The sequence below is a fragment of the Bufo bufo genome, chromosome 11, assembly GCF_905171765.1.
Source record: "Bufo bufo chromosome 11, aBufBuf1.1, whole genome shotgun sequence".
NCBI lineage: Eukaryota > Metazoa > Chordata > Amphibia > Anura > Bufonidae > Bufo > Bufo bufo.
Window position 1 is genome coordinate 34,174,421 of NC_053399.1, and position 23,393 is coordinate 34,197,813.

At 46.0% G+C, this 23,393-nt stretch overlaps 1 protein-coding gene across 1 annotated transcript in view; it reads left to right on the top strand.

Annotated features, from left to right (window-relative positions):
* KIAA0586 (KIAA0586 ortholog) overlaps positions 1-23,393 on the top strand; it is a 140,400-nt gene that overhangs the window by 27,899 nt on the left and 89,108 nt on the right. The window contains exons 8-13 of the mRNA XM_040411277.1: positions 8,787-8,954; positions 15,496-15,616; positions 18,863-18,992; positions 20,404-20,442; positions 20,869-21,092; positions 21,998-22,070. Coding sequence (XP_040267211.1) covers positions 8,787-8,954; positions 15,496-15,616; positions 18,863-18,992; positions 20,404-20,442; positions 20,869-21,092; positions 21,998-22,070 — 755 coding nt within the window. The remainder of the gene's footprint in view (positions 1-8,786; positions 8,955-15,495; positions 15,617-18,862; positions 18,993-20,403; positions 20,443-20,868; positions 21,093-21,997; positions 22,071-23,393) is intronic.

Sequence of the window (23,393 nt, forward strand, 5' to 3'; positions counted from 1 at the left end):
TCCTGAAAGGCTGGCCGATCCAGATACAGTCAGACAACGCCACGGCAGTGGCTTATATCAATCGCCAAGGAGGAACCCGCAGTCAATCGGTGATGGCGGAGTCGGACAAAATCCTGCAGTGGGCAGAGACCCATGTTCCAGCTCTTTCGGCGGTCTACATTCTGGGAGTGGAGAATTGGACGGCAGATTTCCTTAGTCGGACGACGGTGGACCCGGGAGAGTGGTCTCTTCACCCGGAGGTGTTCCAACCGATCTGTCTCCGGTGGGGTCAACTGGAGGTGGACCTGATGGCGTCCCAGCTCAACCACAAACTCCCCGCCTTCTTCTCTCGAACAAGAGATTCCAGGGCATGCGCCGTAGACACGCTGGTGGCACCATGGGACGGGTTCTCCCTGGTGTACGTGTTCCCGCCTCGAGTCTTACGCAGAATCAGGATGGAAGGCATCCAGACGATCCTCATCGCTCCAGATTGGCCCCGTTGCGCGTGGTATACAGACATCGTCCGTCTTCTAGGAGACACGCCGTGGCCTCTTCCGCTCAGACCCGATCTTCTCTCTCAGGGTCCTGTCTTCCACTAGCATTTAGAGTCACTATGTTTGACGGCGTGGCTGTTGAAACCGCCATTCTGAAGCAGAGATGTTTCCCGGACAGGGTCATCCACATCATGATTAAAGCCAGGAAACCAGCGTCGTCCAAGATTTATTACAGAACTTGGAGGTCTTTTTTGCGTTTCTGTGCGGAATGTAGCCTCCCCCCGCTACGCTTCTCCCTTCACACCATCCTTTCTTTTCTTCAATCTGGTCTGGATTTGGGTCTTGCACTTAGTTCCTTGAAGGGGCAGGTGTTGGCGCTGTAAATTTTTTCAGGACGTCCCTCCATGACAGCACCCACTGGAGGATGTCCTATTGGGTCTCTGTAGGGACAGGAAGCGTGAGAGGTTAAAAGGCCCCTCCCCACCCCTCATACCAGTGTTCTTCCTGTCCCTACCGAGATGGGAGCCGAGAGGTATCCCTGCTCAAACAGCGAGGAGAAACACGTGGACGGGCCGAGGCTGGTCAGGGGGTTATGCCACTCCTCTTCAGCCTCATGTGTGGCCTAAAGCTAGCACCCCTCTGGGAAGGGGTCCCCTAGCACCCTCCCCATACCTGTAAGAAGTGAGCCGCGGTATCGGAGACGCTGACGCCGCTTCTCCTGCGCGTGGAGCTCTGGGCGCAGCGGCGGCTCCGGCGCTCCTTTGATGCGGACCTCGTGACTTCCCACGTGACCGTAAGCGAGGCAGAAAACCGGAAGAAGATGGCGACGCGCATCGCATGCTGGAGGCCTCAGGATTCTGAGGGGTCGACTCTTCTTTGAATGAGTCCCCTGGAATAGATGAGGCGGCAGCGGAAGGCGGGCGGGGACGGTAGCTCCATTTAAGTTGTGATGGTAGCAGCAGGCAGTTGTACATCATGGAGGCCCAGATGTCTGTGAAGCAGGATGCTAGTACAGACTCTCCCGTCCAGGGTAATTTAAGTAAATGCCCCAATACACTTAGGACACGCAGGCATACTAAGCCTGTCTCTATATCTCCCTCTCCCCCTTCACTTTTCTTGAGGTGGAGAAGGAGACTGGACACAAGCCACATGGGGACTCCAAGAAGAAAACAAAAAAGTGCACTAAAAAACTTTTGGAGTCATACAAAAAACCTCTATGCACGGATTGTCTAGCAAAAATCTTAAAAGAACAACCTTCCTTTCTGGCGGATCTCAGAGCCATAGTGAGAGAAGAAGTACAGGCGGCGGTAATGAGTCAGGCCTTCCCCCCCGGTCCCCTCTTCCCCTCTTTCCAAACGGCCCAGAGTACAGATTAACTCGGATTCTGTACTATTCAGACAAGCTGGATGAAGTCCGTCCCCCCCTCTTCAGCTGAGGAACCAAGGAGATATTTGTTCTCGGCGGAAAATCTGGATCCGCTTCCAACAGCAGTTAGGCAGACAATGGCGGTGAAAGAAGAAGACCAGTACCATACAAGACGAGATGTTCGCGGTCTAAGAGCTAGAAAGAAGAGACTCTTTCCCCTCAATTCTAATCTGAGAGACCTAATTAAAGATGAATGGGAAGAGGCGGAAAAGAAGCTTTATGTGCCGTGGGAATTTCAAGAGCAGGCTACTCTTTAACCCAGAAGAAACAAAGCTTTGGGAGGAGACACCAAAGGTAGGTATTCAGGTGGCTAAAGTGGTGAAGAAAACTTCCATACCATTTGAAGATTCCTCACAATTAAAAGATCTGATGGATCGAAAAATTTATGGGCTACTAAAAATGGCCTGGGAATCATCGGCTGTTACCATGAACACGAATATTGCAGCTACATCTGTATCCAGAGCCATGTGTCTATGGCTGGATCAATTAGAGAATCATCTTAAGATGAAGACGTCCAGGGAAGAAATTTTAGAATCTTTGCCTTTTATTGAAGATGGCGGCTTCCTTTATGGCAGATGCCTCTGCAGAGTCCATACGGTTTGCAGCGAGGAATGATTCCCTGACTAACACGGCAAGACAAGCCCTCTGGCTCAAATCATGGACGGGGGACATTGCTTCCAAGAACAAACTGTGTGCAATTCCCTTTACTGGTGCTTATCTTTTTGTACAGGTCCTGGACTCTATTCTAGAGAGTGCAGCAGACAAGAAAAAACGATTCCCAGAGGAAAAAGTAAAAAAGACACAGCCCTTTCGTAAACCCTCAAAACAGTTCTCAGGCTCAACGCAGAGGGGTAAGGGAAAGACCGGGAGATGGAGTTACCCGAAAAGAGGAAGAGGCTTCCTCTTCAACCCAAACACCAACACAAACAAACAATGACATCAGGCCGGTCGGGGCAGACTCCGATTATTCTGGGAAACCTGGACTCGGGTCACTCAGAATCGGTGGATCCTCCAGGAAGGAGTAAAAATAGAATTTTACGCCCCCCCCCCCCTACCCCCGCACAGATTACAGATTACAGAGGTTCAATCAACAGGTCAACAGAATCAAATGTGTTTGGATTTACAGAAGCTAATGAAGCTAGGCGCAATAGTAGAGGTCCCGGACTATCAGAAATGCTTGGGCCATTACTCAAGGTTGTTCCTGATAAAAAAAAAAACGGACGGAACCTTCAGGACAATTATCAACTTGAAATCCCTAAACAAATCGATAGTATACCACAAATTCAAGATGGAATCCATAAAATCATTAGTTCCACTAATATCAGTGGGGGATCTTATGTACCATGGACTTAAGAGATGCCTATTATCACATCCCAATACATCCACAATACCAACAGTATCTCAGGTTTGCGATCAACCAAAGCAGGACGATTGTTCACTACTAGTTCCAGTGTCTGCCTTTCGGAATATCCTCGGCATCTCGCATTTTCACGAAGATAATCACTGAAGTGGTGGCACATCTGAGACAACAACAGATAAAAATTATACCATACTTGGACGATTTCCTTCTTATTGCGGAGACCAAACAGAGTCTAGAGGATCATATCCAACAAACCCTCGCCCTTTTCAAATATTTGGGCTGGATCATAAACTACGCAAAATCAGACCTAAAACCAAGTACCAGGAAACAATTCCTGGGAGTCCTCTTAGACTCAGGAAAACAACATTCTTTTCTTCCAGAGATGAAACAAGAAAGGATAAGAGAGAGGATAAGAACCTTTCAAAAGAAAAAGAAACCTACACTAAGAGATTCTATGCGGATTCTAGGCCTAATGACGTCTTGTATCTGAGTCATACCTTGGGCACAGTACCACTCCAGGGTCCTGCAGAGCTCAGTCCTGTCAGCATGGGACAGACCATCGATCCCTGAACTCAAAGATAATTCTATCAAGACAAGTTTTAAATTCTCTATCCTGTGGACCAACCCAGAGAACCTGAGGAAAGGAGTCGCCTGGAATTTATTACCGCCCATAGTAATCACCACGGACGCAAGCCAGAGTGGTTGGGGAGCCCATCTGAGAGATCACTACTTTCAGGGCAGATGGTCCAGTTTGGACAGTCGCAGGTCCTCCAACTTCAGGGAGCAGAAGGCAGTTTGGGAGACACTGAAAAAGGCAGAGCATATACTCCTCAACCACCATATCCGGGTTCTATCAGACAACGTGACGACGGTCTGTTACCTAAAACGTCAAGGCGGAACCAGAAACCCTCATCTACAAGTTGACTGACCAAATATTTTGTTGGGCAGAGGGAAGAGTTCTCTCAGTATCAGCGGTCCACCTAAAAGGAGTAGACGACTCCACTGCAGACTTCCTGAGCAGACACAGTCTCAATTCGGGCGAATGGACTCTAAACAAAGACGTTTTTTTGCAGATCTGCCGCCAATGGGGGTGCCCACAAATAGACCTATTTGCGTCAAGAGAAAACACCCAATTGGACTGTTTCTACTCTCTGAATCCGAGAGACAACCCGTTAAGAGTGGACTCCTTGGCCCAGGATTGGGACCTGGAACTGGTGTACGCATTCCCTCCCTTACCCCTGATCCCATCAGTATTAAAGAAGCTGAGAACGAGCACAATGACCCTAATTCTCATAGCTCCAGCCTGGCCGAAGAGGGCCTGGTTTCCTCTACTGAAGGAAATTGCTATAAGGGATCCAATAACGCTTCCGGAAAGGAAGGATCTTCTCCTGCAGGGACCCCTAGAACATCCGAACCTCGGGAAGTAGAAGTTGACAGCTTGGATCCTGAAAGGGAGACCCTAAGGAGAAAGGGTCTGTCAGACAAGGTAATATCAACCTTACAACAAAGCCGCAAGCCTATAACCTCGGCCATATACTTGAAAATATGGAAAAGGTTCACTTCATGGCTGTCACACTCGCATCCAGGGGTCTCATACCCGTCTATAGGCTGTATTCTGGATTTTTTACAGATGGGGTTCGATTTGGTTCTAAAACCCAGTACCCTTAAAGTCCAAATTTCAGCCTTGAGTTGCTTTTTGGACACTCCCTTAGCAGACCACAGATGGGTTAAGAGATTTATAAAATCAGTATCCAGAATAAGACCCACTATCGGGTAAACAGTACCACCATGGGACCTAAATATAGTTCTAGATGGTCTATGCAATTCCCCGTTTGAACCAATTGAGCAGATATCGGATAAGATGCTTTCTCTTAAAACAGTTTTTCTTTTAGCGATAACCACCGCACGTAGAATAGGAGAAATTTAGGCCCTTTCCATCAGGGAACCATATCTGAAAATTTTGGACGATCGTGTTGTAATGAAGTTGGATCCATCCTTTTTACCTAAAGTAGTCTCCCCATTCCATAAAAATCAAGAAATAATTCACTGTCTGGATGTAAGAAGATCGTTTTTAGCCTACTTGCAAAGAACAGCTTCTTGGAGAAGATCATCTAACCTCTTTATTTTGTTTGGAGGAAGGAACAGAGGCAACAAGGCCTCAAAAGCAGACTTTAGCTCGATGGATCAAGGACACTGTTAGGCAGTCTTATGGGCTGAAAGAACTAACTTGCCCATTGTCCATAAAAGCCCATTCCACCAGGGCCATAGTGTCTTCGTGGGCAGAAAAATCGGAGGCCTCGATTGAACAAATACAGGGAGTGCAGAATTTTTAGGCAAGTTGTATTTTTGAGGATTAATTTTATTATTGAACAACAACCATCCTCTCAATGAACCCAAAAAACTCATTAATATCAAAGCTGAATATTTTTGGAAGTAGTTTTTAGTTTGTTTTTAGTTTTAGCTATTTTAGGGGGATATCTGTGTGTGCAGGTGACTATTACTGTGCATAATTATTAGGCAACTTAACAAAAAACAAATATATACCCATTTCAATTATTTATTTTTACCAGTGAAACCAATATAACATCTCAACATTCACAAATATACATTTCTGACATCCAAAAACAAAACAAAAACAAATCAGTGACCAATATAGCCACCTTTCTTTGCAAGGACACTCAAAAGCCTGCCATCCATGGATTCTGTCAGTGTTTTGATCTGTTCACCATCAACATTGCGTGCAGCAGCAACCACAGCCTCCCAGACACTGTTCAGAGAGGTGTACTGTTTTCCCTCCTTGTAAATCTCACATTTGATGATGGACCACAGGTTCTCAATGGGGTTCAGATCAGGTAATCAAGGAGGCCATGTCATTAGATTTTCTTCTTTTATATCCTTTCTTGCAAGCCACGCTGTGGAGTACTTAGACGCGTGTGATGGAGCATTGTCCTGCATGAAAATCATGTTTTTCTTGAAGGATGCAGACTTCTTCCTGTACCACTGCTTGAAGAAGGTGTCTTCCAGAAACTGGCAGTAGGACTGGGAGTTGAGCTTGACTTCATCCTCAACCCGAAAAGGCCCCACAAGCTCATCTTTGATGATACCAGCCCAAACCAGTACTCCACCTCCACCTTGCTGGCGTCTGAGTCGGACTGGAGCTCTCTGCCCTTTACCAATCCAGCCACGGGCCCATCCATCTGGCCCATCAAGACTCACTCTCATTTCATCAGTCCATAAAACCTTAGAAAAATCAGTCTTGAGATATTTCTTGGCCCAGTCTTGACGTTTCAGCTTGTGTGTCTTGTTCAGTGGTGGTCGTCTTTCAGCCTTTCTTACCTTGGCCGTGTCTTTGAGTATTGCACACCTTGTGCTTTTGGGCACTCCAGTGATGTTGCAGCTCTGAAATATGGCCAAACTGGTGGCAAGTGGCATTTTGGCAGCTGCACGCTTGACTTTTCTCAGTTCATGGGCAGTTATTTTGCGCCTTGGTTTTTCCACACGCTTCTTGCGACCCTGTTGACTATTTTGAATGAAACGCTTGATTGTTCGATGATCACGCTTCAGAAGCTTTGCAATTTTAAGAGTGCTGCATCCCTCTGCAAGATATCTCACTATTTTTGACTTTTCTGAGCCTGTCAAGTCCTTCTTTTGACCCATTTTGCCAAAGGAAAGGAAGTTGCCTAATAATTATGCACACCTAATATAGGGTGTTGATGTCATTAGACCACACCCCTTCTCATTACAGAGATACACATCACCTAATATGCTTAATTGGTAGTAGGCTTTCGAGCCTATACAGCTTGGAGTAAGACAACATGCATAAAGAGGATGATGTGGTCAAAATACTCATTTGCCTAATAATTCTGCACGCAGTGTATGCAGGGCCGCAACAGGCAGGTCTTGCAGGCAGCAGTGTCTTGAGCCTCCGCGAGGCAGTTTTCCATGGGGGTGCGTTCTTCCCGCCCCATGGACTGCTTTGGAATGTCCCACGGTCCTGTGTCCCCCAATGATTCGAGCAAGAAAACGAGATTTTTGTGGACTCACCTGTAAAATCTTTCTCGCTTAGTTCTTTGGGGGACACAGCTCCCACCCATTGTTTTCCGTTATTGCCGCAGGTTCTAGCGGTTTGTTTGCCGGTGGGGTCCTCAGTCTGGTTCGGCCCTTCCGGCATTAGTTCTGTTCTGGTTTATTTCATGTATGCTTTTTTTCTCTTACTCCTACTGCTTGGGCACAAACTGATATGCTCTTTCCTGGCTGGAGGGGGTATAGCCGGCAGAGGAGGAGCTAACACTTTTCAGCCTAGTGTCGCCTCCTAGTGGAAGCAGCAGCTATACCCACGTTCCTGTCCCCCCCCCCCCCAATGATCTAAGCGAGAGAGAGATTTTACATGCAAGTCCACAAAAATCTTGTTTTTATACTGTTTTGTGCACGTTTATGTATGTTTTACTTCTTTTAACTTTTTGTAACTAAGTGCTGTACCTTTTTAGTACATTAAAGAGGACCTTTCACCAGAATAAAACCTAAACTGACTATACAGACGTGTAGAGCGGCGCCCAGGGATCCCCCTGCACTTACTGTTATCCCCGGGCACCGCTCCGTTCTCCCGTTATAGCCTCCGGTATCTTCATAGTTAGGCTCCACCCAGGGGAACCTGACGGCGTCTCATTCTTCCATGCTGTAGCGCTGGCCAATCACAGCGCTCAGCTCATAGCCTGAGAGTTTTTTTTTTCTCTCAGGCTATGAGCTGAGCGCTGCGATTGGTCAGCGCTACAGCATAGGAGAAAGAGACGGCGTCAGGTTCCCCTGGGTGGAGCCTAACTATGAAGATACCGGAGGCTATAACCGGAGAACGGAGCGGTGCCCAGGGATAACAGTAAGTGCAGGGGGATCCCTGGGCGCCGCTCTACACGTCTGTATAGTTAGTTTAGGTTTTATTCTGGTGAAAGGTCCTCTTTAAAGAACATCTTTAATGGTTTTGCCTTGTGCCCTGAACGAGCCCAGTAACCTCCATTTTTTTTTAAGTGTATGAGTTCGGTTTGCGTTACTGTGTATTTGCTATACGTGTGGCCTGTGGCACTGTGAGCCTGCTTGCGAGTGGGGTGCTGTGGGGTTTTCTATGAGCTCTTAATTAAACGGTGTATTGATTTAAATGTCATAGATGGTGGCAGCGGGTTGGGGTGCATGAGAAGCTGTGTCAGGGTGTGATCGAGACTTAATCTGAGGCCTGTGTGTAGGGGCGCGAGAGATTGAGTGCGTGGAATAGATCGACCCTTGGCAATCGCATCCAAGTCACGTGACAGGGCGGTTCCCGTACGTGACTGGTCCATCAATGTATTTGATCCTTTAATGTCTTCTTTTACACTAAAGAAAACATAATGGTGCAGCTTCACGAAGACTGGCAGTGTTGAAGTAAGATGCTCCAAAGGTCTGGCCCCATCAATGACGTGGGGGTGGATTTGAAATTTTGTACAGCCTCCTATGAATTCTATGGGTTTGTTTCATGAGATTATTATTTTTTTTCTTTTTAGTTACTGCTCCAGCTGTGAGAGAAATAACTGAGAATACAGGGAAATCTCCATTAGAGACTCCTGCACCTCGCAGATTTGCACCAGTACCTATATCTATGGATGTTCAGGTTCCATCAAGATCATCGCTGGGAAAAGAAAATGTGGAGGAACCCAAACTATCAACTTCTGGTGAGACAGTAGGGCCATGGCTTTCCATGACAGTTTTCCAATAAGCAAACACAGTAATTCTAAGCTACAAGTAGCCAGTGAATGTTCCCTACCACTGTATGTAGACACAATTCAGAATTACTTGTATTTTATTCAGTTAAATCCTTGACCTTTCTGTACTTAAGAGTCCAGTGGGTGGTCCTGCGGAATGGTTGACAGCCTTCCCTACCAGTACACATACAGAGATAGCTGACTCTCACTGATTAGGACCGCCCACTGGACTCCTGAGCATAGAAAGAGCAAGGATACAAGTGAATAGAATACAGGGTTTATTGAATCATTTCCCACAGAAGTATTTATCAATCTGCCCAGCTCCTCCATCTCTATAACCTGCAGATCAGACAATATGTTCAACTTGACAAGTTCCTTTTAATGCACTCCTTGTATTTTATTTTACGGAGTGTGTACAAGCGTCATGTACATGTAATGGGAAATACACCAATATTGTACACTACATTTATAAATCAGTATAGTGCAATGAGTGGATGAAGTGAACCGGTCACCAGTTTTATGCTGCCCGACCTAAGAGCTGAATAAACTGCTGTCCGAGACCCTGAGCAAAATGCTAGGTCACTTTCTTGAATTGACCCTGTGTGCAATAGTCCGCTCAGGAGTCCTCATATGAAATAGGGCAGCATACTAAAACCGCTGACAGTTTCTCTTTAGGGCTCCCTTTCCCTTTAGGACTCATGCACAAGGTGTTTTGCGGTCAGCAAATCACGGATCCGCAAAACATGGATCCCGGCTGAGTGCATGTTGCCATTTTATTTTTTAAATTCTGTAGAAATGTCCTATCCTTGTCTGTAAAATGGACATGTTCTGCTGTCTGCATCTTTTACGGCCCCATTGAAATTAATGGGTACACATCCGATCAGTAAAAATGTGCATCGGATGTGGATAGAAACTACGGTCGTGTGCATGAGCCCTTAACTGCATGTCTTCATGATATACATCCTGGCTGCCCACATGCAGCATGATGGCGCGCACACAGGGACACATTTTTTAAATAAGAGAAGCTCATAAAGTGACTTGTATTACCTAAATATAGTGAATTTCTATAAGAAGGATGTTGCCATTTTTCATGTGCAGCCGTTTTGAAAAATACTAAAGTGTTTGACAGAACAAGTCTTATTATTATAGGTAAGCACCATTTTGTCTATTTTGTGCTAAATACTGGCCTACATGTGTGACTTCCATGTGGGGACATGACGAGGGCCATGAGGGGGTCACAAGGAGGAGAATTTGGTTTGCCAATGGACCTTGTAGCGTGCTCCAGCTGCCTACATCCAGTGTTTAGTAGGAGAGCTCTGGTAAATCAGTGGGTGCTGTGCGGCAAGTCTTCCATACAGAATATGGGAGAAAGATCAAATGCTAGGTCTCCTTTTCTGCATTTTATGGGCTGCATGCAGCGCAGAATAAATTAAGTCTCTGCTGCAATATCTTAAGAAGTAAACATGTAGCACGGTGTGTCTTTCTTGATATTCATTTCTATATGTAACCAGAGGTACTTTTAAAATTATATCAGTTTTAACGTAAGCAAAGTTAATAAATGGTTCTCATCCAGACGGCTTAGTTTAGGCTTGATGCAGCACTTTCTAAGCAGCTCTGTGCTCTAATAGACCATGTCCCCCTTTAAAATCCATATGCTTCATAAGGCAGCCTTTAAAGGGGTTTATTTTCCCCCATGCCCGGGCTCCTCTTATGGATTATACTTACCTGCTCCCCGACACACACACACACACACACACACACACACATCGATCCGGATCCCTGTACGGCCGCTGCTGCATCACGTCACTGTTGCAGCCTGCAATTGGCTGCTCCCCCCCCTGTCGCCGGATGTTTTGATCCGCATGACGGGGAGATACAGCGGCAGCTATGCAGGGATCCGGGTCAATGCTGGTGCCGGAGAGCAGGTAAATATAATCCATACAAGGGGCCTGGGCATTGGAGGGGGGGTCATTATAGGGGGTTGGATAACCCGTTTAAAATGCTTTTGGATTTAATTCTGCTTTAAAACAATTACATGGTGCTGTATTTATGCACTATAAGACGCACCTACAATTGTCATACAAATAGAAATGACAGTTTTCTGTATATATCCTTTGGATGATATACAGTTGATACAGACACAGTACAAAAGCCAATGCCTTGTCACATTCACTGCCATAATGCCCCCGGCTATGCCAGTCTAGGTGCCTCATCACATTAGAAGCTATAATGTACCCTGACTATGCCTGCCACAGTGCCTCATCACATTGAAAGCCACAATGTTTTATCACAGAGCCCCCTGATTATGCCCGCCACAGAGCGCTAACATTATGAGGGACAGCCAGGAGGTGCTGGCACAGCATGGGGGCTTGGCTACAAAGGTCCTGGCAGGGCAGACCCTGCACACATTCACTCTGCTGTGTGTACCAGTGTGTGTTATTTGCAGGCTGAACAGTTACACTTTACAGAAATGATAATGATTAATGATTAGAACAGAGCACAAGACACTTGTTTTTTTTTATTTAAGTCGTATTTATTAACAAATTTAGAATGTTACATACAGACAACCCCAACTTCCCCTTCCCTCCCCCACATTAGATCCTGAAGATGCTCTCCATCCGCCACACCATCATTTCAGCGTGCCAAATACATGCTCCTCCCCTCCACAGCTCCCATTGATAAGAGTACTTTTGTTATCCGACCCATCTTCTTTTAATTAAATAGTATATTGACATTCCCTAAGCCCCGCAAGAGACCGCCAATCACGGAGCCAAATACATACATCAGGCATTAGTACGCTCACACCAGTCCCAAGTGGTATCTCTGAAGTTCCCTGGACTTCAGGGAGCCCAGAGCTTTTCAAATTTGGTCAGAGCACCCCTTTTTCCTATAAACCCCATGTTCCAAATTGACTAGCCAATTAATCTTGGCTATATATTCAGTTCTACTAGGACTACACTCGTCCAGCCAATGCTGTGCAATCAGTTTACGAGCCATATATAACATTGGGCTCAGTGATTGGCAGGTCTTCCACGTATCCCAATACACAAACAAATGGGGTCACATCCAATGTAACTTCATATAGAGAATCAATAAGATGCAGCACAGTGCGCCAAAAGCCCTCCAGGGCCGAGCACGACCACAGCATGTGCAACGCGCCCGCATCCTCCTCCCCACATCAAGGACATTTGGAGTCCAAACGGAGTCCTATATTAAACAGAAACTGAGGGGTTTTGTAAACCCGATGGATCAGGTACAATTGTGACAACCTATGGGCTTCACTGAGAGAAAGCTGCGGAGTCCTCTCCAATATCTCCTGCCACTGGTTTTCCTCTAACTGCCCCATCCCTACTTCCCACTTTGGGTATTCTTGCTGAAATCGGTCCAATATAGCCTGATAGAGCAGGAAATAACTCCAGACGAAGAATTCCTCTGGTCTACAAGGGCAATGATTTTGTTTTGATGTACATTGCTCAACATACCGTCATCATGGTCAGCCTGGAAGGCATGGCGCAGCTGTAAGTACCTATAAAAGTCAGAGGCTGGTAAACCAGTTTCCCTCTGAAGTTGCTCATAAGTTTTAAGATCATTTTGATCAAGAACTCTGATAATACCCCTATGACGCCAACCCCCCATACCCTGCAGGGAGCTCAGACGTGGCAACCACGGAGTGTCCCATATTGAAGTATACTGCGTGATGCCCTTTATGCCTTGTATTTCCCTCACTTTCCACCACATCTTGTGCAGGAGAAGTAGCGTAGGGAACGCCAGACCTGACCTTTTCAGCTTATCTGGCTCTAACGCTTCGTATAGGTTTGGTACCGCCAGGAATCCTCTCAGTAACCTATTTTGGGTATCTCACTCACCCCTCTCCCAACCCCGCATATGCTGAAGTTGAGCGGCTAGGAAGTACACCCACGGATTCGGGAGCGCCAGTCCCCCATCGGTTTTACTCCTTTGCAGTGTCTCCAGCCTCAAACGCACCGAGCCCCTTTCCATATGAGCTCCCTGAACAGCTTATTAATCGAGTGAAAAAACCTGAGGCAAACACATGGGGGAATTATGTAGCAGATAAAGTAGCTGTGGCATCCAGATCATCTTAATAAGATTAATCCGTCCTACTACTGACACCGGTAGCTTGGACCATACATGCATTTTCTGTTTTAAATCTGCCTATGAGGGGGGATAAATTCAGCCTCTCATAATTCGTGGGTCTCCTAGACACCACCACCTCCAAATACTTAAATTCACTCACCACTTGCAGTCCTGTCTGAGTATAAGTCGCAGAATCATCCACATTATCCTTAGGGAGGAGGGACGATTTGCTCCAATTTATTACCAAGCCGGAGTAGTGCCCAAAAGCACCGATCACATCCATAACCTTCGGTAGGGATTCCCTAGCCTCGGCCATGAACAGCAAGGCATCGTCCGCATATAATGCAATTTTCTCCTGTGACCCGCCTCTGCTAAACCCTGTAATCCCGTCATGACTCCTAATAATAGCCGCCAATGGCTCGATGACCAGAGCAAACAACAACAGAGATAAAGGGCAACCTTTCCTGGTTCCCTTGTCTAGCCAGAATCCCTCTGATAGACATCCGTTTACCGACACCCATGCTGTAGGCCTACCATATAACAGCCGCACCCAAGCTATGAAACTGTCCCCCAACCCAAACCTCTCCAGTATCTCCCACAGATACTCCCACTCAATGCTATCAAATGCCTTAGCGGCATCCAGGGAACAGATGACCCTATTCCCTGGGTTATCCACTGGAATCTGCATATTATGATATAGATGTCTGATATTAACCGCCGTGGACCTATCTGGCAAAAATCCAGACTGATCCATATGTATAATGGAGGATATGACCTTAGAGAGGTGCATAGCCAGCACCTTAGCCAATATCTTTATGTCTGTGGGCAACAATGATATAGGTCGGTATGAATCCAGGAGGAGAGGGTTTATTCCCACCTTAGGGAGAACAACTATAATAGCCTCCTGCATGGATGCCGGAAGCGCCCCCATCTCCGAGGCCTCCTGGTTAAACCTTCAGCAACCGAGGTAGTAAAAGATCTCCAAACTTCTTATAAATTTCTACCGACAGTCCATCAGTACCCGGTGATTTATTATTAGCCATGGAAGATACTGCTTCCTCAATTTCTAGCAGTTGTAGCGGACCATTAATGTACACTCTATCTAAATTTGACAGCCTCGGCAAGGGTACCCCACGGAGATATGATGCGATGTCATCCCTATTACAACCTATACGTCAATAGGTTTTGGAACCGCGCTGCTGGAAACTATGTATTCCAGTCACAGGTGGATGGTACAAGGGTGTCAGCCCCTCTCCTCGACAACCAAAGGATACGTTCCTCCTAGACCTCCTCCTCTACAAGATTTAAGGAGATAGGCAAGATAGTGAAGCACCCTTGAGAATATTATTCTAAAAGGTTTTATTCTACTTACAACAGGTCAGTAGACCTGCCCGACCCGGGTTTCGCTACCTCGCTTCTTCAAGGTCATCGCCCTTGAAGAAGCGAGGTAGCGAAACCCGGGTCGGGCAGGAACGTGACGATCACTTTGTATTTTTATGCCTTTTGTCTACTGACCTGTTGTAAGTAGAATAAAACCTTTTAGAATAATATTCTCAAGGGTGCTTCACTATCTTGCCTATCTCCTTAAATCTTGTAGAGGAGGAGGTCTAGGAGGACCGTATCCTTTGGTTGTCGAGGAGAGGGGCTGACACCCTTGTACCATCCACCTGTGACCGGAATACATAGTTTCCAGCAGCGCGGTTCCAAAACCTATTGACTTGACTTTGCCAGTGTGAAACCTACCACACTATCCCGGGACCAGCAGCAGCGCAAGTAACTGTCCGTGTTGGGACACAGGACTGACTTTCTGTTTTATCTGTATTTTACAACCTATACGTGACTGATCCAAATCGGCAGAAAAGGAGCCAAAGACAGACACTATTGCCTGGCTATCCACAATTTCCGTTCCATCCACCCCCTGTAAAGCAGTGACCTCTGCCGACGTGGACTGTGCCCTAGCCACAAGGGCTAGTAGGTGGCCCGCCTTCTCCCCCTCATTATAATACTTCTGTCACTGAAAGGCTTGCTTTGTGCGGGCAAGATCCACAACATGCAAGTTATATGCATCCTGTGCCTCCTTCCAGACGAAGACAGCTGATAGCCCTTCTCCACAAAGTTCGCCTCTGTCACCCCAACCCGATCTCTTAAAAATACTCCAAACTATCGACTTGGCTCTACTAATTCCTTGAATAACCCCCTTAGGCAAGCCTTCATGGCGTCCCATACCACCCTTCACAGGACATGCATAGTCCTCACAACTGCACTGCCAGGACCTTTCAGTTACTAACTTGACTCCGAGTCTCCTGCTTCTAATGTCGGCAAGGAGAAAAATTGCATCCAATAGTCTTGAAAATACAGTAATTATTTGTTATTCTTATGTTTCACTGCAGTTTCATCTTTTATTTTTATCTTACAGGTAAAGTGCATTTTTTACGTGAGATCCTAGGACCTGACAATACTCCAGTATCAAGATCAGCATATAAAACCCACACTCCCTTAAACCTGACAGCAACTGACAGCCGCCCCTTCACTGACAGGTAAGCAAACCTACAAAATACACTCATTGCATAAATTATCTATCAGTCAGAGCAAACTGCACTCAGTGCATAAAGTTTTAATTGTTATCGCTTGTCATAGTGCATCTCCCCATAATACACCGGCTGAGGACATAAGACTGGGCAACTTTTATAGGTATCTGTCATGGGAAAAGCCACCCTGTTTTGTGGCAGCTTTTCAAAGGAGGTGTTTAAAGGAGTTGTCTAAATCTTTTTTTAAATGGAACCCCTCTGACAAACAGATGTGTGTGTGTGTTTTTTTTTTTTTTTTTTTTTTTTACTTCCAACTTTTTAAACACCTTGCAACTAGCCATACATACAGGGAATATGTAGTAATACATGACCAGGCTGAGTTAGGGTCCTTTTAACGTGGCCTGATGCAGGACCTTAACGTCCATTCGATAATATAGAGGGGTGCTTGTTTAAAGGCATGGTCCCATAATATGTGTCTGATCTGGGAGGGTTAAACCATTCAACTCTCAGGGGCTGGCAAAGATTTGAAAGCGCTTGTACTCGGCTATCTCTATCTGAGTAGACATGCAGGGAACACAAGCTCCCATACAAGTGATAGGTGGGTTCCCAGGGGTCGAAACCCCGCTGAACAGGCACTTATTCCCTATCCTGTGAATAGTGCTTAAAGAGTCACTGTACTTTTCATATAATTTCATTTAATAGAGAATGGTATAACTAGCAAATTTATAAATCACTTCATTTAAAAAATCTGCCTGCATCCACTTAAAAAAGCTGTAAAGTCATGGCCAATAGGGGTCTCACTTCCACCTAAGTTGCAGTCCACCTCCTGTTGTCAGGCAAGATCCATCCCTAGTAACGGAGACACAGAAGGCAGTTCACAGGAAATGGGGGCGTAATAAAATAACTGCTTCTGAAGATCACAGGAGCCTCCTGCCTTTCTGTGTGTGATTTATCCCCCCCCCCCCTTATCTTTTCTGTGAGCTCCAGAGCTGAAAACAAACTTAGTGGGAAGTAAAGAAAATGAGGTTACTGGCCGAAGGGAGACACCCACTGCTTCTGAGTGAAATGCATCTAGCTGTGCGGCTGAAACAGAGAGTGATATGGCTGAAAGAGACTTTAGGAAAGCCCAAACATAACTGTTCCTTCACGGTTATGGGTGTTCAAAAAATGCACAGCCATTATGCAAACTTAGAAAACTCAGGTACACTTTAAGTTATTTTCATGGGACATCCCCTTTGAACAATCGTTAGTTCGGCTTTTCATCCCCTATACAGTTTTTGCTTATTGTCGGCAGCACATCCCCCTCTTTACACACAGAAATGTGCGCCTGACAAATGATTTTGCGGCTGCACCAAAGATCTGATGAGCTGATAAAGCTGATCTGCAGGGTTTTAGGCAGGATGATGATTAGCTGAACACACATTGTAAAAGGGCCCCTTAGGCTTATATTACACTAACCGATAATCAGGCAGATTATCGCTAATAATCGTTCGTATGAACACTCATTAGCGATGATCTGGCAGTGTAATAATGCCGCCAATTCCCTGATGAAAGATTAAATGCTTGTTTATCAGGCAATCGGAGTCTTTCAGCAGGTTCAGAAATTGGACCTTGCTGACAGCAGATTATGCTGTGAAATCACAATCTTCTGCCAGCAAACAATGATTCAGTGTGGGGACAAGCGATGACATTAGCGATCGCTCCTCCCCATACTATGGAGATCGCTGCTTGTAATAGCAGTGGTCTATTCCGCTGTCAAGCAGGCGATTGCCGGGACAGAACGCTTCCCTCCCGACAATCGCCTGGCTGATCTGTGCATGTAATATAAGCCTTAGAGCGGGCGCTACTCTTATTTACTAACTCTCCAATGTAGCTTATAGAGACTAATCCCTTTAACCAGATTACCCCCATTTAACAATTATGATCACGTTTAGAGTCCCCTAATGACATATGACAATTAAATGGATAATTATCCTTTTATAATAGTATACATTCCCTACAATTTTTTTCAAGAAGGCTGAACAGTGTTTTTTTTTCACATATTTCAACAGTGGATTACTATACACGTGACGCATGTAGAAAGCCGTGCCATAACGTCTTGTAAATAGTGACGCCCCCCCCTAATCATACAGATTAAATGCATGCAGTCACTGAATTCTCCTCCAGCAGCACTGTGCACCATGTCGTCCTTGGCTTATGCCATTGCTCCAGCTGCCTCTTATAAATCTGAATTAACTATACTTATCCCATTAAGGGGGGAAAAAGTTTGAGCCGTTACAGCTGCCATTCCTGTATTCATGACGGCCTGTAGTGTTGATTGCGCTTGAGCGCGCTAATGGCAGAGGCGGGCAGCTGGCCCCTCTCCAGGCTTCGATGGTAGAGAAGACGCACTGTACTGCGCGGTTGGCACGTTGTCAGCGCTGCTTAATCTTTATGGTGCCTGAGAAGATTGACCTGCACTGGGTTCCAGCTGGAGCGCTACTAAATGTCAGGTTATAGGAGTGCGGTGTAATGAGATGACATGACGTGGCAGTGTTAGACCAGATGTACTTCTACACTGCTGGAAATCCCAGCTACATGGTTTGTGTGGTTCCCCGGACTTTACTAGTTCTTTGATATATAATGAGCAGATTTACGAAGACTACTGTACCTGCCATCTGTACAGAGTTGGCTAGATCTCTGAACACTGGGCATATGTTCAGTACATGAAAGGAAGTCCTATACTGATCGCTGCAGAATTAGGCTACTTTCACACCTGCGTTTAGGTGCGGATCCGTCTGGTATCTGCACAGACGGATCCGCACCTATATGCAAACACTTAGATCTGTTCAGAACGGATCCGTTTGCATTACCATGATAATGCAAACGGATCCGTTTTGACTTTACATTGAAAGTCAATGGGGGACGGATCCGTTTGAAAATTGAGCCATATTGTGTCAACTTCTAACGGATCCGTCCCCATTGACTTACACTGCAAGTCTGGACGGATCCGTTTGCCTCCGCACGGCCAGGTGGACACCCGAACGCTGCAAGCTGCGTTCGGGTGTCCGCCTGCTGAGCGGAGCGGAGGACAAACGGTGCCAGACTGAGGCATTCTGAGCGGATCCGCATCCACTCAGAATGCATTAGGGCTGGACGGATCCGTTCGGGGCCGCTCGTGAGCCCCTTTAAACGAAACTCACAAGCGGAGCCCCGAACGCTAGTGTGAAAGTAGCCTAACTCTTCTCTTATATCTTATGGTTTGTTTCATTCAAGCTTCCTCCAGAATAAGGATCCATGTGGTGCTCGAACATTGTCTCTCGCCCCTACCACTGCGGTGCAGAAGGCCAATGATGTTCTGCAGGATCTAAGTGCTTTAAAGCAGGAGATGCAAACTATGATGAAGGTGAGAATGCGCGGGCATAGTCTATATCTGTTATTATTTGGTCTGGTATTAGTTAGATTTTTTATTGTTTGTGCCTTCTTGAGGCCGGATTCACTTTGTTTTGTTTTCCGTTCATCAGAAGAACAGGAAAAAAAAATGGATGTCCACAATCCTATAGGCTTGAGGCCTGACATCTCTCCTTAATGGCCACCAATATGCCTTTTTATAGTAGTCATTAAAGGGATATTTCAGGGTTTTCCGAGATTTTAATACTGATAGGTCATCAGTATCTGATCGACGGGGGGTCCGACACCCAGAAACCCTGCCAAACAGCTGTTTGAGAAGGCACCAGCCTCCTCGCCCTTACCAAGCACAGCACCATACATTTGATAGCGGCTGTGCTTGGTACCATGCTCAGCCCCATTCACTTCTATAGAGCTCAGCTGCACCTAGTCCACGTGACACATGAACGTGTCGTCACTTGGCCTAAAGAAAGCTGTGACAAAGCCGCGGCACTACTGCAAGCAACAGTGCCTTCTCGAACAGCTGATCTGCGGGGTTGTCGGGTGTTGGTCCCCCACCAATCAGATACTGATGACCTATCCAGAGGATAGGTCATCGACGGGGCATCCGACAGCTCTACCCCCCGGCGATCAGCTGTTTCAAAGTTGCCAGAACTACACAGCTCTATCCATTGTGAAGAGTGTGCAGCTTGTTTCACTGTTCACAATGAAGTGAATGGAATCAGCGCTACAATAATGGATGGAGCTGTGCTGTAGTCCTCCCGACGCTTTTTCTCTGTCAGTCGGAGGATAGGCCATCACTGTTAAAATCCTGGAATACCTTTTTAAAATGCCTGATTGTACACTGGTGTAAAAACGGCAGAACTGTAGGATAAGTGCTGCACAGGCGTTCCCGTGCCACCGTAGAACGGGTACTCGACTGTATACGGACCGCCTAGAGCTTTGATTTCAGTTACTAAACCATAAGTGACCATGGCATGATTAAATATGTGTAGAAAATATCGGGATGGCTCACCCTCCAAATTGCAAAGAAAAGGGTGCTCCCCCTAAAAAGGTTACCCCAAACCTTTAGGGAAAAGTCAAGTATGCAAATATGTAAGAGGGGCACACCTACATCTGTGAATCAGATGTAGGTGTGCCCCTCTTACATATTTGCATACATGATTAAATATGTACCCCCGATAAGCACGGTGAAGACAGCAGTGGACCCACGAAGCCAGAACCGAGCAGGGGGCAAATGTAATTCCCTTCACAAGTCTGGCGGAGTAGAGGTGTTATTTTAAGAACATGTCAGTGTTGGATAACCCCTTTAAGACCAAAACTGTTGTGTCATTAGTGGGTTTATAAGATCCAGACTTTGATTTCACTATAATTGCATAATTTTACAAATGTGTAATTTTTTCTTTAAGGATGCAAAGCAGTGGAAATCTCAAGAAGCTGAACTGAAGGTGTGTTCTTCCCGTGGCTATGTTTTTAGTAGGGATAACCATTCTAAAGGTCGCTCGCACACAAGAGTAAAATCGGTAGAATGCATCCATTTCATCAGGACTAGCCAACTACCTCCTGTGTATGGGGGTGCGCCCACTCTCCCCGACTGATCATGTTATCAGAATGAAGGATCAGACATGAGGATTTCAATGTCTGATTCTTTTGTTCTCAGGGCACACAAGTCTCCCCCAGAGCTGTCAGTGGCTTATTGCCCTCTCCGAGCTGAGCATGCATGTATATGAGGTGGAGACGGGAAGAATAGCAGTCAGGCCAATGAGCGTTTGACTGGCCACTATCGAAGGAGCATGGGCACCTTAAAAACGTAGTCTGGTGGATTATTACTGTTTTGTTTTTCCAAAAAATGAAACTAACACTTTTATCTTTAGCCCAAGGAGAAGCCGGCATTTCTCTCCACTTCTCTATCTAAATCCCCTGTCTCCTGGAGAAGAGCTGTGAATCCCCCAAAGTCCATGTTTGAGGACGCTGAACGCATCCTAAGAGAAGTGCAGAATAATAAGAAAATACTTGAAGACAATTTAGAAGCCATTGCCCGAGCCAGTGATTGGGCCCGCAGAGATGCCTTCATCAGTGCCCTGGCTACAGCAGACAGGTAACACTCCTATTGGACGTTTGCTGATCTGGTCTTTCTGTAATAGTAAGTGAGCTAACAGGACATCTGGTGTCGGGGAAGAGTCAGGCCTCCAAAGACATTAGATGGTCTGCCAGTCCTGCCAAATCAATAGGTTTCACTGACGTAGAGTGTAAATGTAAAGTGTGTGACCTGCTTTCCAGATAGTGTTCAACATCATTTGTATCATTGTACTGATGAATGCTACAGTTGTTGAGGTTATATATTTAAAGGGGGTTGTCTCCCTCAGACATTGGTGGCGTGTCGCTAGGATTTGCCACCAATGTCAGATAGGTGCGGGTCCCACCTATGAGACCTGCTCCTATTTCCAGGACAGGACCCCAAAACTGAAAGGGTTCAGCTATTTCTGGCAGTCCCATAGAGGTTAATGGTTCAGTGGCCGCTTGTGCACTGTGCTCTTTCTATTCATTTCTAAGGGACTTAAGAAAGTAGCCGACTGCCCTCACTGGGCTATTTTTGAAATTTTAACAGAAATTAATGGAGAGCACGCCGCACATGCACAATGCGCTCTCCTTCACTTTTGGGGGCCCATTCTGGAGATGGGTGCAGGTCCTAGAGGTAGGACCTGTCTAATATTGGTTGCATGCCACCAATGTCTGAGATGATAAAACCCCTTTAACACATTGTCGATCCTTTCCATTGCTTCAAAGAGCTTTTAACGTTTGTCACCTAAAGATGCAGGAACGGGGGAGTGTCACGGGAATGTCTGTTTGTCACACAAGACCTTCCACTAATTGCCAAGTGACACTCTTTTTGACACACACAACGTGACTATCTCTTTGGCATATAATATCAGAACCGTGGTCATGTTTGGGACATGCATGACATTTGTATAGTTTATTGTATTTTTTTGTTTTTTTCCTCAGTAATGAAGCAGAGAAAATTCGAATTCAACAGACTGTAGATTCATGGATTACTGTAATCTCCTCTGAAATTCAGGTTAGTCATCCTTTCATAATTAAAAAAATTCTACATTTCTTTTGGCTTGAGAACCACAAATAACTTATCCGATTTGAAAGACTGGAATCCATTAGATTTATGGAGATTCCTCTTGAAAGTATTTCTTGACATCTAATTGCTATGGTCGACTTAAAGGGGTTGTCTCTTCTTAGACACTGGTGACATATCGCTAGGTAGGACCCAGGTAGGATCCGCACTCCTCTTCAGAATGCGACCCCTGAAGTGAGCAGAGAGCAGCCATGCATGTGCGGCCTTCCTTCACTCACTTCTATGGGACTGCCAAAAATAGGCGAGCACTGGCTTGGCTATTTCCGGCAGTCCCATAGCAGTGAATGGAGCAGTTAGCTGCGCTTGCGCGGTGTAAATTGAGAGCATGCCCCACATGCGCGGTGCACACTACTTTCAGAGGCCTATTTTAGAGATAGGTGTGAGTCTCAGAGGTAGGACCTGCACCTACCTGACTTTGATGGACACAACCCCTTTATTTATTGTATATTGGGGGAATGGTCAGACAGTGAAAAGCAAGGAGGACACAGATCTTGTATCATGGGAAAAGAAGACCCGTCGCTACTCCCGACATGTGTTTTTTATTTTCGGAAATACTTGTATTCCTCATGAAATAACAATTCTGGAACATTTTTTCTTATCCCTCTGCATTGTGACTTTCCTCAGTTATTCCTCTTAAGTGTTTCTGATTAAAGTGAATGCTGGCCTTTACCATCCTCCTTGTCCATGGCGTGTGTCAATGCTTAGGTACTGTCAGAACTGGTTGGATATTGCCAGATTGTCTAGAGAAACCCCCTGATTGGTAACACCCAGCTGTCAGTTTATTCATACTTTTCCAGGAGGAATAACTCCAGAATTGTTATTTAATATAGAATACAGGATTTTTCTTGAAAGGAGTCCATAATGGATGTCCATTCTAAGGACTGTGATTGGTAACCAGTGATGGTCAGTTCGCAGTGTTCGCCAGCGAACACATGCGGGCTGCCATCTTTAGTAAGGTAGACTCACCCGTCCGGCGATGCACAGGTAAGCCCTTACCTGTGCCGGGAGCCGGTTTGAAATCAAATGCAGGCCGTTCCGAGAACAGCCGCTGGGGGCCTTCATCGGGCTGTTGAACTGCCTGCTCCCGGTGACTGCATTTGATTTCAGACCGGCACAGGTAAGGGCTTCCCTGTGCATCGCCGGACGGGTGAGTCTACCTTACTAAAGATGGCAGCCCGCTTGTGTACGCTGGCGAACACTGCGAACTGACCATCACTGTTGGTAACCACGTATAGAGCCCTCAGGTGACAACCC